This window comes from Mytilus trossulus, chromosome 5 (assembly GCF_036588685.1).
Source record: "Mytilus trossulus isolate FHL-02 chromosome 5, PNRI_Mtr1.1.1.hap1, whole genome shotgun sequence".
In the NCBI taxonomy this organism is placed as follows: domain Eukaryota; kingdom Metazoa; phylum Mollusca; class Bivalvia; order Mytilida; family Mytilidae; genus Mytilus; species Mytilus trossulus.
Window position 1 is genome coordinate 77,034,158 of NC_086377.1, and position 19,973 is coordinate 77,054,130.

Here is a 19,973-nt window from a genome sequence, read left to right on the forward strand (position 1 = left end):
GGCCTTCAGACCGGGTGGTAAAGATGTGGGAATAGGTGGTGGTGAAGGTCGACGTCTAGGACAAGAGCAGGTTACATCTTCAGAGCTTTCCATAGATGCAGCAATGTTTGGAGATGTGACTGTTGATACATTAGGAAAGTTGGTGTGAATAATTCCCAGAGATATGAGTGCTTCTCTGCAAATGAAAGCTCTTTCCATGGTATCAGAGACATAACACAATAAACGTGTTGACATGGCACTGCTAGTAGTGTCTTTTGTAGTAACACTTACTGCGACTGCTCCAATTACACCGAGGTCTTCCTTTATAGCTCCACGCATCACAAGTTTTACTGGAAGGAGATCCTTTTCTGTTATGCCAAGACTGTTTGCAGATTGTAAAGGTATGATTGAACTCTGGCATCCTGTATCAGCCACCATGGACATAGTGATTGTCTTAAGCTGAGAAGTGTCTTGAATGGGATGTCCAAACGATGAATGGTCCTCAGGTAGGGGTGTCATGTTCACCAGGAGCATTGGGTGGGGTTTTGAGGGTCTAGCCACCCAGTGTCCATCAAATATGTGATGTTCAAGACGTGATACTTGGTTCGTCTGTTCAGATGTAGTGCACAGCTGCTCATAGATATAACCAACTTGTTCTTGTTCTTGATCTTTAGTTGATTTCCCTTGATTGGACACGTTCCTGTGGCCCTTACCTTGAGTGCAGATTCTAGAAGATGCATCACGGTGGCCCCATACGCCACAGGTAGTGCACTTGCTGCAAGATTTGGTGTAATGACCTTTGACTGTACATTTAGAACATGTGAATGTCCAAGCTTCACAGAATCTAGACCTGGCCTTGCGATCATTCCTCTGTCCATGAGCAGGACCACCACAAGCCCAACATTTGGCTCCAGCTGCTTGCGGTTGCTTCTGAGTATTACATGTGGCACTCATAGCACTAGCTGAATCTCCTACTGCACTCCTTGTGACTTTACCCTGCTCTTTCTGAGCAATAAATGACACAGTCTCTTCTAATGTTCTATCTGTCTTGGAGTCACCTAGCAGGTCAGACATAATTTCTGGGTCTGCAATACCTCTTACTAAATTGTCTTTTATAATCTCATCACTATAGTCAAATATATGGTTGCAACCTAATTCTTTACACGTTGCTTTATACTGGCACAGTGATGCTTGGCCTCTGAGACTGGCCAAAAAAGTTCTGATATTTGAACCAGGTGATTGAGTCATCCTGTTCAATTTTATGCGTTGGACTAGTGTGCTTTCTTCTTTGACAGCCAGCCTTTTGATTGCCTTTAAAAGATCTGTCTCTAGCATACTAGCAACATCACCTTGAAGGTCACGCATAATATCTGTACGCAGATTAGTGTCACAGCAGTAGAAAAGGGCTGTAGGCAAGACATTGTCTGTGATCGCCATCCCTGTTTTATACATCTTCCAATGTCTGGTGAATGCAGACCATTGATCTGGATCACATCCTGTGGCTATAGACGGTGGGTCTAATTTTAACTTGTTTGACGGTTGAGCCAGAGGTGGGTGGACGGTTCTGTCATGAATCTGTAGAGCAGTGGTTAGAGCAGCAGCAAATGCTTCATCCAGGTCCTGAGATTTCCAATTACAGCCGTCAATAGGGCACTCTAGAACTGGCATTGTAAATTCACTGTGGTTAAGCTGTTAGTTGAGTATCAGTCATAAATGAGAGTCAACATCTTCCTAGGTTTATAGCTTTAATAATAAGGATGACTGATACCTGAAATGAATACACAGTATATTAGTAAATGATTAGTTAAACCCCATACCGTATAGTCGGCTATTAATGGCCACGATTGATGATTATACGCTATTGTCTCTTAAAGACAAATATATAAACACATTTTGTCCTCGATTTAAATTACTTTTTAAACATAAAAGTAGGTGCAATATATATTTTTAAACTCAAAAAGTTTAGTGACCCCATCAGATACTTGACAAACTCTTAGTCTTCGTCTTTTGTATGAACACAAAATTCATGGATCACACATTTCTCTTTAACTATCTATACGAAAGTTTCTGCACTCATGAATATTAGCATCGGCTGTAATCGACGGCTAACTTTACACTTGTATGTTTGTCTGATGTGTAATTGTGTTTTCCCTGTTGTTTCGTTGCTGTCTGGTGGCCATGGACAAATACATGAATTCTGCATGTCATCATCAAACACGTGAATAGCTATATATCTGGTAAACATGGTAAATCAAACACTTTTTCTTCGCATAGAAAGAACTCTTCATTAATCTAAGCATGGAACCAATACTTTATATCACATACTATAAATGTGGATACAAAAAATTAAAAACTAAGCGAAATTGTTAATCCCGCATTGCACGACAAAATGTGTTGTATTTAAGTAAGCAGCACGTGTTCTCGGTTGATTGTAAACATGAAGTTGTCCATAATGCATTGTTGCTTATTTAGTGGATTGGTAAAAAAACCAGGTAACAATAAATTGCGTCACACGTAAATAAACAATAACACGTGCGAGAACATAAGTATGCTTATTCATGCATTTCCATATAAGGTAGTGTTCCTGACCTGAGTAATGATAACATCAAAATTTCTTTTTGACTTTTTTTTAAAGTCATGTGTGTTATGAAGGTAGATGTCACAGTTGTTATGTGGTAATTCATTTTTGCTGTGTGTGTTAATTTTTATTTTTTTACATGATCCTGTTTGTGTTTCAGATTTGCAAACATGGCAAATATCATTTTCATTATTAATTAAAAATGTACTGTCAATAAATTTTACGGAGGAAGCTTGATGGTTCGTGGCATTCCCTCTTAATTAAAAAATAATCTATTATAAATATTCAATCAGAATCCAAATTCAGAGCTGTTTTAAGCTTAAATGTTGTGTCCATACTTGTTCAACTGTTCAGGGTTCGACCTATGCAGGAAAATCCAGTTTGCTGTCACTTGACAGCCTCTTGTTCTTATTGTTGAAGGCCGTACCATTGCCTATAATTGCTTACATCCACTTCATTTGAACTTAAGTTCATAGTTGTCTCATTGGTAATCATATCTCCTTATTTTTATAAATATACAATGATTTCATTTTCTTTTACAGGATATAATGGCAAGTTGGGATGAGGTAAGTTTTTCTTCTTAAAAGTCATTGTCATGTGACCTATGTCATGTGTCCCATGTTGTCTATAAACTGTACATAAAGATACTCATGATACACGTGTGTAGTATTCTCAGAGTCAGTCAGTGTCATGTGACCTATAAAATGTGTCATGTGATCTATGTTGTCTACAAACTGTACATAAAGATACAGGCGTGCAGTATTCTCAGTCAGTCAGTGTCATGTGACTTATGTTGTCTATAAAATGTACATAAAGATACAGGTGTGTAATATTCTCAGAGTCAGTCAGTGTCATGTGACCTATGTCATGTGACCTATGTTATAAAGATACAGGCGTGCAGGATTCTCAGGGGGAGAACAGGAGAAATCAAAATGACTACAGTGAACAGAATTACAATATACAAAATTCCAGGAGACAAAAAAAAAGAAACGTAAGATATTGTAGGACATTCACAACTCTTTAAGTCGAAGAAAATCTGACAACGCCATGGAACAAAATGAAAAACAATCAAAATTCAACGGTCTACATTAGTCATTTCAGTGCCATTTATCAGTCAGAGCTCAGACATAAACAAGTCGATTTTTGTTTTTGACTAAAAAATAAGTCGAAACATGTATTTATTATAAAAATGTAGTTCAATTTTAGACTTATCTAAGTCAGAAAACGACAGACTTGTTTAGGTCTGTTTATGTTGGTGAAAAAACTTAATGTTACTTTGTGGCCAAACTACACCACCTATGACAGCAAAAACCTGTATGAGAGTTCACAACGACTTGAGTTATCTATATTTAATTATCTAATTGACCATCCTTACTAAACACAGATGTTTTACCTCATTAAGTGTGTTTCCAGGTGGTTGCATTGTAAGGTTGATTAACATTATCTCTGATTTTTTAGACTCGCATTCATATTTTTCTTAAGAAGACAAAGCATTGTCTTTCAATGTTGTCTTTATTTGATTTAGATGCATGACCTTTTTATAAATAAGCGTGGGTCTTGAAGTTAACCAATTTTGATAACTTATCGACTTGTAGGAGTCGATATTTGGAACTTTTTGATTCTGGTCAATTATTTCTTGCTTAACAATATTTGACTTATTCAAGTCATATTTTGTCTTATATTAAAGGGAGACAAATCCTAAAACTTACAAATTTAGACCTCTATGAGTCAAAAGCAGATTCAGACTTATTTATGTCTGAGCTCTGACTGTTTATAGCTGACTATGCCATATGGGCTTTGATCATTGTTGAAGGCTGTACAGTGACCTATAGTTGTTATTTTCTGTGTCATTTTGTATATTTTGTAGAATTGTCTCATTGGCAATCATACCACGTCTTATTTTTATATTCAAAACATTACATAGAAAACTAAAGACCGAGCAACACAAACCTCAACAAAAACTTAGGCTGATCTCAAAACTGATGCATAATACAATTGTCTACAGACTTTTCTAAAAAAAAACCTCTGAAAGTATACACAACAATTTCACTCCTTCTTGCTCATGTTGGTAATCACTGTTTTGGTATAAACTGTTGAAACTGTAAAAATGTAGCTTGTTAAATTCAATAATTACATTTGTAATACATTTGTTTGTTCTAGAGGAAAATGTAAAAGCTTTGTTTTGCTTACAGAAACTTCGTACAGCTGCAAGGGAGGGGAATATAAAAGAGGTAGAATTATGTGTAAAGAACAGAGCTAACTTGGAATGTAGAGATGTTGTAAGTAAAGTAAAATGTTTAACACATTTACAGATATTTATTATATATAGTACACATAATGTGGATCAGTTAAATACTGCCCTTGTTGGTGTTAGTGATTCAGTGTACAATCTATTTATTGCAAATACTTTTGTCTTCAAAATATTAAGAAACATAGTATTATGATATATTGTGATTAACTTTATTACACTGATGAATACCACTCCAGTTTGTATGTCAAAGAGTTGCTGTCTGATACTTCGTAACTGGAAATATTGTGATTTACTTTATTACACGTAACATAGTATTCTACACAAAAAACATTACTTTGGTTAAAAAATAATCTTGCATGACCATGACTTGAGACGTGACACCTGATCATACAACTTTCATTGACCACTCCTGTTCTAAACATGACATGTAACACCTGATCATACAACATACATTTACCACTCCTGTACTGAACATGACATGTGACACCTGATTATACAGCATTCGTTTACCACCCCAGTACTAAACTTGACTTGTGACACCTGATCATACAACATTCATTAACCACTCCTGTATTGAACATGACATGTAACACCTGATCATACAACATACATTTACCACTCCTGTACTAAACATGACATGTGACACCTGATCATACAACATTCATTTACCACTCTTGTACTAAACTTGACTTGTGACACCTGATTATACAACATTCATTTACCACTCTAGTACTAAACATGACATGAAACACCTGATCATACAACATAGATTTACCACTCCTGTACTGAACATGGCATGTGACACCTGATTATACAGCATTCGTTTACCACCCCAGTACTAAACTTGACTTGTGACACCTGATCATACAACATTCATTACCACTCTTGTACTGAACATGACATGTAACACCTGATCATACAACATACATTTAACACTTGAACTGAACATGACATGTGACACCTGATTATACAACATTCATTTACCACTCCTGTATTGAACATGACATGTAACACCTGATAATACAACATTCATTTACCACTCCTGTACTGAACATGACATGTGACACCTGATCATACAACATTCATTTACCACTCCTGTACTGAACATGACATGTAACACCTGCTTATACAACATTCATTTAACACTTGAACTGAACATGACATGTGACACCTGATTATACAACATTCATTAACCACTCCTGTATTGAACATGACATGTAACACCTGATCATACAACATACATTTACCACTCCTGTACTGAACATGACATGTAACACCTGCTTATACAACATTCATTTACCACTCTTGTACTAAATATGACATGTGACACCTGATTATACAACATTCATTTACCACTCCTGTATTGAACATGACATGTAACACCTGATAATACAACATTCATTTACCACTCGTGTACTGAACATGACATGTGACACCTGATCATACAGCATTCATTTACCACTCCTGTACTGAACATGACATGTGACACCTGATCATACAACATTCATTTACCACTCTTGTACTAAATATGACATGTGACACCTGATTATACAGCATTCATTTACCACTCTTGTACTAAACATGATATTTAACACCTGATTATACAACATTCATAAACCACTCCTGTACTAAACATGACATGTGACACCTGATTAAACAACATTCATTAACCACTCACTCCTGTACTAAACATGACATGTGACACCTGATTATACAACATTAATTCGCCACTCCAGAACTTAACATGCCATGATACACCTGCTCATACAACATACTTATACCACTCCTGTACTGAACATGACATGTCACACATGATCATACAACATGAATTTACCAATCCTGTCCTGAACATGACATGGACCTCCTGATCAAACAACATGTATATACCACTCTGCCATCTGATCACATTTATTTACTGAACATGTTATGTGCCACTTGATCATATACCCAATACCAACATGTGACATAGCAATTACTCTTAAACTTAACACCAGCATTAGACCTAGCCATGACACTCTTTTACTCTACAAAAAGTTACTCTTTAACTGTCATACCTAACACCAACATGTGAGCTAGTCATGACACTTTTATGCTCAACACCAACATGTGACATAGCAGTGAAACTATCATACTTGACACAAACATGTAAACTAGCAAAGCCATCCTTATATTTAACACCATCATGTGACCTAGCCATAACACTCTTATACTCAACACCAACCTGTGACATTAACACTCCATTTTTTTCTGCACCTGTATATGTCTCTTCAGAGATGCTCGAGGACAAAATATTTGAAAATCCAAAGCTTATTAAAACGATGAAGAGCTATGATCCAAAAAGGTACAAAACGCATATCAATGACACTCTTTACCTCAACACCTTCATGTGACATAGCAGTGACATTCTTATGCTCATCACCAACATGTGACACAGCAATGCCAATCTTATAGTCAACCCCAACATGTGAAAAAGCAATGACACTCTTAAAGTCAACACCAACATGTAACACATCAGTGACATTCTTACAATCATCACCAACATGTGACATAGCAATGACACACTCATACTCAACACTAGCATGTGACATAGCAATGACACTCTTATACTCAACACCAACATGTGACAGCAATGAGTTTATTATATTCAACATCAACATGTGACATAGCAATGACACTTTTATACTCAACACCAACATGTGACGTAGCAATAACACTCTTATAGTCAACACCAACATGTGACATAGCAATGACACTCTTACAGTCATCACCAACATGTGACATAGCAATGACACTCTTATAGTCAACACCAACATGTGACACAGCAATGCCACTCTTTACCTAAACACCAACATGTGACATATTAATGACACTCTTATACTCAACACCAACATGTGACATAGCAATGAGTTTATTATATTCAACATCAACATGTGACATAGCAATGACACTTTTATACTCAACACCAACATGTGACATAGCAATAACACTCTTATAGTCAATACCAACATGTGACATATCAATGACACTCTTACAGTTAACACCAACATGTGACATAGCAATGCCACTCATATACTCAACACTAACATGTGACATAGCAATGACATTCATATATTCAACACCAACATGTGACATAAAAGTGACATTATTTTACTCAACACCAACATGTGACATAACAATGACACTCTTATACTCAACACTTACATGTGACATAGCAATGACACTCTTATACTCAACACCAACATGTGACATAGCAATGACATTCTTATACTCAGCACCAACATGTGACATAACAATGACACTCTTATACTCAACACCAACATGTGACATAGCAATGACACTCTTATACTCAACACCAACATGTGACATAGCAATGACATTATTATACTCAACACCAACATGTGACATAACAATGACACTCTTATACTCAACACCAACATGTGACATAACAATGACACTCTTATACTCAACACCAACATGTGACATAGCAATGACACTCTATTACTCAACACCAACATGTGACATAGCAATGACACTCTTATACTCAACACCAACAAGTGACATAACAATGACACTCGTATACTCAACACCAACATGTGAGCAATGACATTATTACACTCATCACAAACATACACCATTGCTATATTGCCCTTACACTCACCACAAACATACAACATTGCTATATTACCCTTATACTCAAGAAAAAAACATACACCATTGCTATATTACCCTTATACTCACCACAAACATACACCATTGCTATATTAACCTTATACTCACCACAAACATACACCATTGCTATATTACCCTTATACTCACCACAAACATACACCATTGCTATATTACCCTTATACTCAACACAAACATACACCATTGCTTTATTACCCTTATACTCACAACAAACATACACCATTGCTATATCACCGTTATACTCACCACAAATATACACCATTGCTATAGTACCCTTATACTCACCACAAACATACACCATTGCTATATTACCCTTATACTCACCACAAACATACACCATTGCTATATTACCCTTATATTCACCACAAACATACACCATTGCTATATTACCCTTATACTCCCCACAAACATACACCATTGCTATATTACCCTTATACTCACCACAAACATACACCATTGCTATATTACCCTTATACTCACAACAAACATACACCATTGCTATATTACCCTTATACTCACCACAAACATACACCATTGCTTTATTACCCTTATACTCACAACAAACATACACCATTGCTATATCACCGTTATACTCACCACAAATATACACCATTGCTATAGTACCCTTATACTCACCACAAACATACACCATTGCTATATTACCCTTATACTCACCACAAACATACACCATTGCTATATTACCCTTATATTCACCACAAACATACACCATTGCTATATTACCCTTATACTCCCCACAAACATACACCATTGCTATATTACCCTTATACTCACCACAAACATACACCATAGCTATATTACCCTTATACTCACCACAAACATACACCATTGCTATATTACCCTTATACTCACCACAAACATACACCATTGCTATATCACCCTTATACTCACCACAAACATACACCATTGCTATATCACCCTTATACTCACCACAAACATACACCATTGCTATATTACCCTTATACTCACCACAAACATACACCATTGCTTTATTACCCTTATACTCACAACAAACATACACCATTGATATATCACCGTTATACTCACCACAAATATACACCATTGCTATAGTACCCTTATACTCACCACAAACATACACCATTGCTATATTACCCTTATACTCCCCACAAACATACACCATTGCTATATCACCCTTATACTCACCACAAACATACATCATTGCTATATTACCCTTATACTCACCACAAACATACACCATCCACAAACATACACCATTGCTATAGTACCCTTATACTCACCACAAACATACACCATTGCTATATTACCCTTATACTCACCACAAACATACACCATTGCTATATTACCCTTATATTCACCACAAACATACACCATTGCTATATTACCCTTATACTCCCCACAAACATACACCATTGCTATATTACCCTTATACTCACCACAAACATACACCATTGCTATATTACCCTTATACTCACAACAAACATACACCATTGCTATATTACCCTTATACTCACCACAAACATACACCATTGCTTTATTACCCTTATACTCACAACAAACATACACCATTGCTATATCACCGTTATACTCACCACAAATATACACCATTGCTATAGTACCCTTATACTCACCACAAACATACACCATTGCTATATTACCCTTATACTCACCACAAACATACACCATTGCTATATTACCCTTATACTCACCACAAACATACATCATAGCTATATTACCCTTATACTCACCACAAACATACACCATTGCTATATCACCCTTATACTCACCACAAACATACACCATTGCTATATCACCCTTATACTCACCACAAACATACACCATTGCTATATTACCCTTATACTCACCACAAACATACATCATAGATATAGGAAGATGTGGTGTGAGTGCCATCATACACCATCCACAAACATACACCATTGCTATATCACCCTTATACTCACCACAAACATACGCCATTGCTATATTACCCTTATACTCACCACAAACATACACCATTGCTATATCACCCTTATACTCACCACAAACATACACCATTGCTATATCACCCTTATACTCACCACAAACATACACCATTGCTATATTACCCTTATACTCACCACAAACATACACCATTGCTATATTACCCTTATACTCACCACAAACATACACCATTGCTATATCACCCTTATACTCACCACAAACATACACCATTGCTATATCACCCTTATACTCACCACAAACATACACCATTGCTATATTACCCTTATACTCACCACAAACATACACCATTGCTTTATTACCCTTATACTCACAACAAACATACACCATTGCTATATCACCGTTATACTCACCACAAATATACACCATTGCTATAGTACCCTTATACTCACCACAAACATACACCATTGCTATATTACCCTTATACTCCCCACAAACATACACCATTGCTATATCACCCTTATACTCACCACAAACATACATCATTGCTATATTACCCTTATACTCACCACAAACATACACCATCCACAAACATACACCATTGCTATATCACCCTTATACTCACCACACACATACGCCATTGCTATATTACCCTTATACTCACCACAAACATACACCATTGCTATATCACCCTTATACTCACCACAAACATACACCATTGCTATATCACCCTTATACTCACCACAAACATACACCATTGCTATATTACCCTTATATTCACCACAAACATACACCATTGCTATATCACCCTTATATTCACCACAAACATACACCATTGCTATATTACCCTTATACTCCCCACAAGCATACACCATTGCTATATTACCCTTATACTCCCCACAAACATACACCATTGCTATATTACCCTTATACTCACCACAAACATACACCATTGCTATATTACCCTTATACTCACCACAAACATACACCATTGCTTTATTACCCTTATACTCACAACAAACATACACCATTGCTATATCACCGTTATACTCACCACAAATATACACCATTGCAATAGTACCCTTATACTCACCACAAACATACACCATTGCTATATTACCCTTATACTCACCACAAACATACACCATTGCTATATTACCCTTATATTCACCACAAACATACACCATTGCTATATTACCCTTATACTCCCCACAAACATACACCATTGCTATATCACCCTTATACTCACCAGAAACATACATCATTGCTATATTACCCTTATACTCACCACAAACATACACCATCCACAAACATACACCATTGCTATATCACCCTTATACTCACCACAAACATACGCCATTGCTATATTACCCTTATACTCACCACAAACATACACCATTGCTATATTTCCCTTATACTCCCCACAAACATACACCATTGCTATATTACCCTTATACTCACCACAAACATACAACATTGCTTTATTACCCTTATACTCACAACAAACATACACCATTGCTATATCACCGTTATACTCACCACAAATATACACCATTGCTATAGTACCCTTATACTCACCACAAACATACACCATTGCTATATTACCCTTATACTCCCCACAAACATACACCATTGCTATATCACCCTTATACTCACCACAAACATACATCATTGCTATATTACCCTTATACTCACCACAAACATACACCATCCACAAACATACACCATTGCTATATCACCCTTATACTCACCACAAACATACGCCATTGCTATATTACCCTTATACTCACCACAAACATACGCCATTGCTATATTACCCTTATACTCCCCACAAACATACACCATTGCTATATTACCCTTATACTCCCAACAAACATACACCATTGTTATATTACCCTTATACTCACCACAAACATACACCATTGCTATATTACCCTTATATTCACCACAAACATACACCATTGCTATATTACCCTTATACTCCCAACAAACATACACCATTGCTATATTACCCTTATACTCACCACAAACATACACCATTGCTATATTACCCTTATACTCACAACAAACATACACCATTGCTATATTACCCTTATACTCACCACAAACATACACCATTGCTTTATTACCCTTATACTCACAACAAACATACACCATTGCTATATCACCGTTATACTCACCACAAATATACACCATTGCTATAGTACCCTTATACTCACCACAAACATACACCATTGCTATATTACCCTTATACTCACCACAAACATACACCATTGCTATATTACCCTTATACTCACCACAAACATACACCATTGCTATATTACCCTTATACACATCACAAACATACACCATTGCTATATTACCCTTATACTCCCCACAAACATACACCATTGCTATATTACCCTTATACTCCCCACAAACATACACCATTGCTATATTACCCTTATACTCACCACAAACATACACCATTGCTATATTACCCTTATACACATCACAAACATACACCATTGCTATATTACCCTTATACTCACCACAAACATACATCATAGCTATATTACCCTTATACTCACCACAAACATACACCATTGCTATATTACCCTTATACTCACCACAAACATACACCATTGCTATATCACCCTTATACTCACCACAAACATACACCATTGCTATATCACCCTTATACTCACCACAAACATACACCATTGCTATATTACCCTTATACTCACCACAAACATACATCATAGCTATATTACCCTTATACTCACCACAAACATACACCATTGCTATATTACCCTTATACTCACCACAAACATACACCATTGCTATATCACCCTTATACTCACCACAAACATACACCATTGCTATATCACCCTTATACTCACCACAAACATACACCATTGCTATATTACCCTTATGCTCACCACAAACATACACCATTGCTTTATTACCCTTATACTCACAACAAACATACACCATTGCTATATCACCGTTATACTCACCACAAATATACACCATTGCTATAGTACCCTTATACTCACCACAAACATACACCATTGCTATATTACCCTTATACTCCCCACAAACATACACCATTGCTATATCACCCTTATACTCACCACAAACATACATCATTGCTATATTACCCTTATACTCACCACAAACATACGCCATTGCTATATTACCCTTATACTCACCACAAACATACACCATTGCTATATTACCCTTATACTCCCCACAAACATACACCATTGCTCTATTACCCTTATACTCACCACAAACATACACCATTGTTATATTACCCTTATACTCACCACAAACATACACCATTGCTATATTACCCTTATACTCCCCACAAACATACACCATTGTTATATTACCCTTATACTCACCACAAACATACACCATTGCTATATCACCCTTATACTCACCACAAACATACACCATTGCTATATCACCCTTATACTCACCACAAACATACACCATTGCTATATTACCCTTATATTCACCACAAACATACACCATTGCTATATCACCGTTATACTCACCACAAATATACACCATTGCTATAGTACCCTTATACTCACCACAAACATACACCATTGCTATATTACCCTTATACTCACCACAAACATACACCATTGCTATATTACCCTTATATTCACCACAAACATACACCATTGCTATATTACCCTTATACTCCCCACAAACATACACCATTGCTATATCACCCTTATACTCACCAGAAACATACATCATTGCTATATTACCCTTATACTCACCACAAACATACACCATCCACAAACATACACCATTGCTATATCACCCTTATACTCACCACAAACATACGCCATTGCTATATTACCCTTATACTCACCACAAACATACACCATTGCTATATTTCCCTTATACTCCCCAAAAACATACACCATTGCTATATTACCCTTATACTCACCACAAACATACACCATTGCTTTATTACCCTTATACTCACAACAAACATACACCATTGCTATATCACCGTTATACTCACCACAAATATACACCATTGCTATAGTACCCTTATACTCACCACAAACATACACCATTGCTATATAACCCTTATACTCCCCACAAACATACACCATTGCTATATCACCCTTATACTCACCACAAACATACATCATTGCTATATTACCCTTATACTCACCACAAACATACACCATCCACAAACATACACCATTGCTATATCACCCTTATACTCACCACAAACATACGCCATTGCTATATTACCCTTATACTCACCACAAACATACACCATTGCTATATTACCCTTATACTCCCCACAAACATACACCATTGCTATATTACCCTTATACTCACCACAAACATACACCATTGTTATATTACCCTTATACTCACCACAAACATACACCATTGCTATATTACCCTTATACTCCCCACAAACATACACCATTGTTATATTACCCTTATACTCACCACAAACATACACCATTGCTATATCACCCTTATACTCACCACAAACATACACCATTGCTATATCACCCTTATACTCACCACAAACATACACCATTGCTATATTACCCTTATATTCACCACAAACATACACCATTGCTATATCACCCTTATATTCACCACAAACATACACCATTGCTATATTACCCTTATACTCCCCACAAACATACACCATTGCTATATTACCCTTATACTCCCCACAAACATACACCATTGCTATATTACCCTTATACTCACCACAAACATACACCATTGCTATATTACCCTTATACACATCACAAACATACACCATTGCTATATTACCCTTATACTCACCACAAACATACATCATAGCTATATTACCCTTATACTCACCACAAACATACACCATTGCTATATTACCCTTATACTCACCACAAACATACACCATTGCTATATCACCCTTATATTCACCACAAACATACACCATTGCTATATTACCCTTATACTCCCCACAAACATACACCATTGCTATATTACCCTTATACTCCCCACAAACATACACCATTGCTATATTACCCTTATACTCACCACAAACATACACCATTGCTATATTACCCTTATACACATCACAAACATACACCATTGCTATATTACCCTTATACTCACCACAAACATACATCATAGCTATATTACCCTTATACTCACCACAAACATACACCATTGCTATATTACCCTTATACTCACCACAAACATACACCATTGCTATATCACCCTTATACTCACCACAAACATACACCATTGCTATATCACCCTTATACTCACCACAAACATACACCATTGCTATATTACCCTTATACTCACCACAAACATACACCATTGCTTTATTACCCTTATACTCACAACAAACATACACCATTGCTATATCACCGTTATACTCACCACAAATATACACCATTGCTATAGTACCCTTATACTCACCACAAACATACACCATTGCTATATTACCCTTATACTCACCACAAACATACACCATTGCTATATTACCCTTATATTCACCACAAACATACACCATTGCTATATTACCCTTATACTCCCCACAAACATACACCATTGCTATATCACCCTTATACTCACCAGAAACATACATCATTGCTATATTACCCTTATACTCACCACAAACATACACCATCCACAAACATACACCATTGCTATATCACCCTTATACTCACCACAAACATACGCCATTGCTATATTACCCTTATACTCACCACAAACATACAACATACACCATTGGTATATTACCCTTATACTCCCCACAAACATACACCATTGCTATATTACCCTTATACTCACCACAAACATACACCATTGTTATATTACCCTTATACTCACCACAAACATACACCATTGCTATATTACCCTTATACTCCCCACAAACATACACCATTGTTATATTACCCTTATACTCACCACAAACATACACCATTGTTATATCACCCTTATACTCACCACAAACATACACCATTGCTATATCACCCTTATACTCACCACAAACATACACCATTGCTATATTACCCTTATATTCACCACAAACATACACCATTGCTATATCACCCTTATATTCACCACAAACATACACCATTGCTATATTACCCTTATACTCCCCACAAACATACACCATTGCTATATTACCCTTATACTCCCCACAAACATACACCATTGCTATATTACCCTTATACTCACCACAAACATACACCATTGCTATATTACCCTTATACTCCCCACAAACATACACCATTGCTATATTACCCTTATACTCACCACAAACATACACCATTGCTAGATAACCCTTATACTCACCACAAACATACACCATTGCTATATTACCCTTATACTCACCACAAACATACATCATTGCTATATTACCCTTATACTCACCACAAACATACACCATTGCTATATTACCCTTATACTCACCACAAACATACACCATTGCTATATTACCCTTATACTCACCACAAACATACACCATTGCTATATTACCCTTATACTCACCACACACATACACCATTGCTATATTACCCTCATACTCACCACAAACATACACCATTGCTATATTACCCTTATACTCACCACAAACATACACCATTGCTATATTACCCTTATACACAACAACTCATATGATATGAAGCAGCTGGTAGACACCCAACATTTTACACGGAAATACCACTTAATATTTCCTAAGCTTTGATCATTATTTTGAAAAGACTGAAAATACTGTTAATCAGACAGGTTTAATGGACAACAAATATTTGTTAGAATTATATAAAGTGGGGTCTCATTTTATTCGTAACACAGAACTGAATCAGATAGTAAAGGTTTTATTTTGTTTCTTGACAAAAAATTATTTTGTAAACATCTGATTTTAATGAGAAATTAAAGAGAACGAGTTGTGTTAACTTTTTAGTTAGATAATGTTAATTCTTCAGATTTAATGTAAAACATCTTTTAAAAATAACAAATACTTGACAGAATTATTTAAGGTGGGGTCTTATTTTTCTTGTCTCTTCGCACTGAATCAGAAAATATAACTCGTTTTAATGTTTCTTGAATTTTTTTTTTTAACCTAACAGTTCTGATGGAAGTGCTGACATCTCAAAATAACACATGTTGTTTATTTGTTGTTTATGTAGAATATAAATAAAAGTGTGACTGGTCATTTTATTCAGTTTTGACCACTGATTGATGTGATATATATTTTGTTTATATTTATTACACAACATTGTCCAGTTTATGACACAAGTTTTGATGTCTGTTATATGTTGATATTACAGGCTGGAATGACACCATTAATATGGGCGGCTGTGGGAGGACACCTGGAGGTGGTGACTTACCTGGTCACTCACGACAGTCAGTTAGAGGCCACAGACAGGGTAATGATAGATATAATCACCTTACTCTGACCAAACATCACTTTATACAGAATCTACACAAAATCATGTTGTTAATCAGACAGGTTTAATGGACAACAAATATTTGTTAGAATTATATAAAGTGGGGTCTCATTTTATTCGTAACACAGAACTGAATCAGATCGTTAAGGTTTTATTTTGTTTCTTGACGAAAAATTATTTTGTAAACATTTGATTTTAATTAGAGGTTAAAGAGAAAAAGTTGTGTTAACTTCTTTAGTTAGATAATGTTAATTCTACAGATCTAATGTAAAATGTCTTTTAAAAATAACAAATACTTGACAGAATTATATAAAGTGGGGTCTTATTTTTCTTGTCTCTTCGTACTGAATCAGAAAATATTACTCGTTTTAATGTTTCTTGAAAAAAGTTTTTTTTTTTAAACTTTGATCATTCTACGTAATCATTGTTAATCAAACAGATTTAATGGACAACAAATATTTGATAGAATTATATAAAGTGGGGTCTCATTTTAATTGTCTTGTCCAGCTGAGTCCATTGATATAAATATTGTTTATGTTTCTAGAAAAAAGTTTTTTTTTAACCTGACAGTTCTGATGGAAGTTCTGACATCTCACAATAAAACATGTTGTTTATTTGTTGTTTATGTAGAATAGAAATAAAAGTGTGACTGGTCATTTTATTCAGTTTTGACCACTGATTCATATGATATATATTTTGTTTATATTTATTACACAACATTGTCCAGTTTATGACACAAGTTTTGATGTCTGTTATATGTTGATATTACAGATTGGATTGACACCATTAATGTGGGCGGCTGTGGGAGGACACCTGGAGGTGATGACTTACCTGGTCACTCACGGCAGTCAGTTAGAGACTACATCCAGGGTAATGATAGATATAATCATCTTACTCTGACCAAACATCACTTTATACAGAATCTACACAAAATCATGTTGTTAATCAGACAGGTTCAATGGACAACAAATATTTGTTAGAATTATATAAAGTGGGGCCTCATTTTATTCGTAACACAGAACTGAATCAGATAGTAAAGGTTTTATTTTGTTTCCTGACGAAAAATTATTTTGTAAACATCTGATTTTAATGAGAAGTTGATGAGAAAAAGTTGTGTTAACTTCTTTAGTTAGATAATGTTAGTTCTACAGATCTTATGTAAAACATCTTTTAAAAACAACAAATACTTGACAGAATTATATAAAGTGGGGTCTTATTTTTCTTGTCTCTTCGTACTGAATCAGAAAATATTACTCGTTTTAATGCTTCTTGAAAAAAGTTTTTTTTTTCAACTTTGATCATTCTACTGAATCAACATAAAATCATGTTGTTAATCATACATGTTAAATGGACAACAAATACTTGTGAGACTTATATAAAGTGAGGGTTGCTATTATTTGACTTATATAATTAAGAGTTTACTATTTTTTTACCTGTTTTGTTTCACTGAATCAGAAAATATGCATTGAATTTATATATCTTAATCTACCATTTAATAGTTTATACACAAGTATAATTGGATATTTTCTTACCCGATGTTATTTTTCTTACATTTGGTAAATTGTTTGACTCCTCTCATGATTTTGTTATCACACACCATTAACATGTTTATATTTTTCTATTGTTATAGAGTGGACGAACAGCTTTACATTATGCTGCTGAGAATGAACAGATTGATGTAATAAAATGTTTAATAGATCAAGGATGCAGTCCTTGGGTGAAAACATTGGAGGTACATGTAACATTCAGTTTTATTCTTATTAGATAGATAGATATTTTATTCTCTAAAAACTAAATACAAGTCAACAGAGAAAGTACAATTACAATATAAATACAAATACAATAGTCATGATAGTTGAGGGTAAACAGCTGCAGATAAAATATAATAAAGTACAACTTTTAAGTTTATGATGAAATACCTGTATAATAAACAGGTTAAACTAAATATGAAGAAATCAGTCTGTGCGTTACTTTTACATGGAGGGACTAACCTTTTTATTCATACACTTAATGAATGAACACAGTTTTCTTAAGGAGGCTCACAAGTATAAGATTTTCAGAAAAAAATTAAACAATAATTTTTCATTACAAATTTAGTTTAAACATATTTATTTAG

General features: G+C 35.3%; 1 protein-coding gene across 1 annotated transcript; it reads left to right on the forward strand.

The window, feature by feature from the left end:
• The first annotated feature begins 2,616 nt into the window (after positions 1–2,616).
• On the forward strand, positions 2,617–19,625 carry LOC134718322 (protein fem-1 homolog C-like). Its single transcript, XM_063580816.1, has 6 exons — positions 2,617–2,631; positions 3,100–3,123; positions 4,750–4,836; positions 17,738–17,836; positions 18,629–18,727; positions 19,488–19,625. The coding sequence occupies exons 1-6, from the start codon at positions 2,617–2,619 to the stop codon at positions 19,623–19,625; spliced, it is 462 nt and encodes a 153-aa protein (XP_063436886.1).
• The last annotated feature ends 348 nt before the right edge of the window (positions 19,626–19,973 follow it).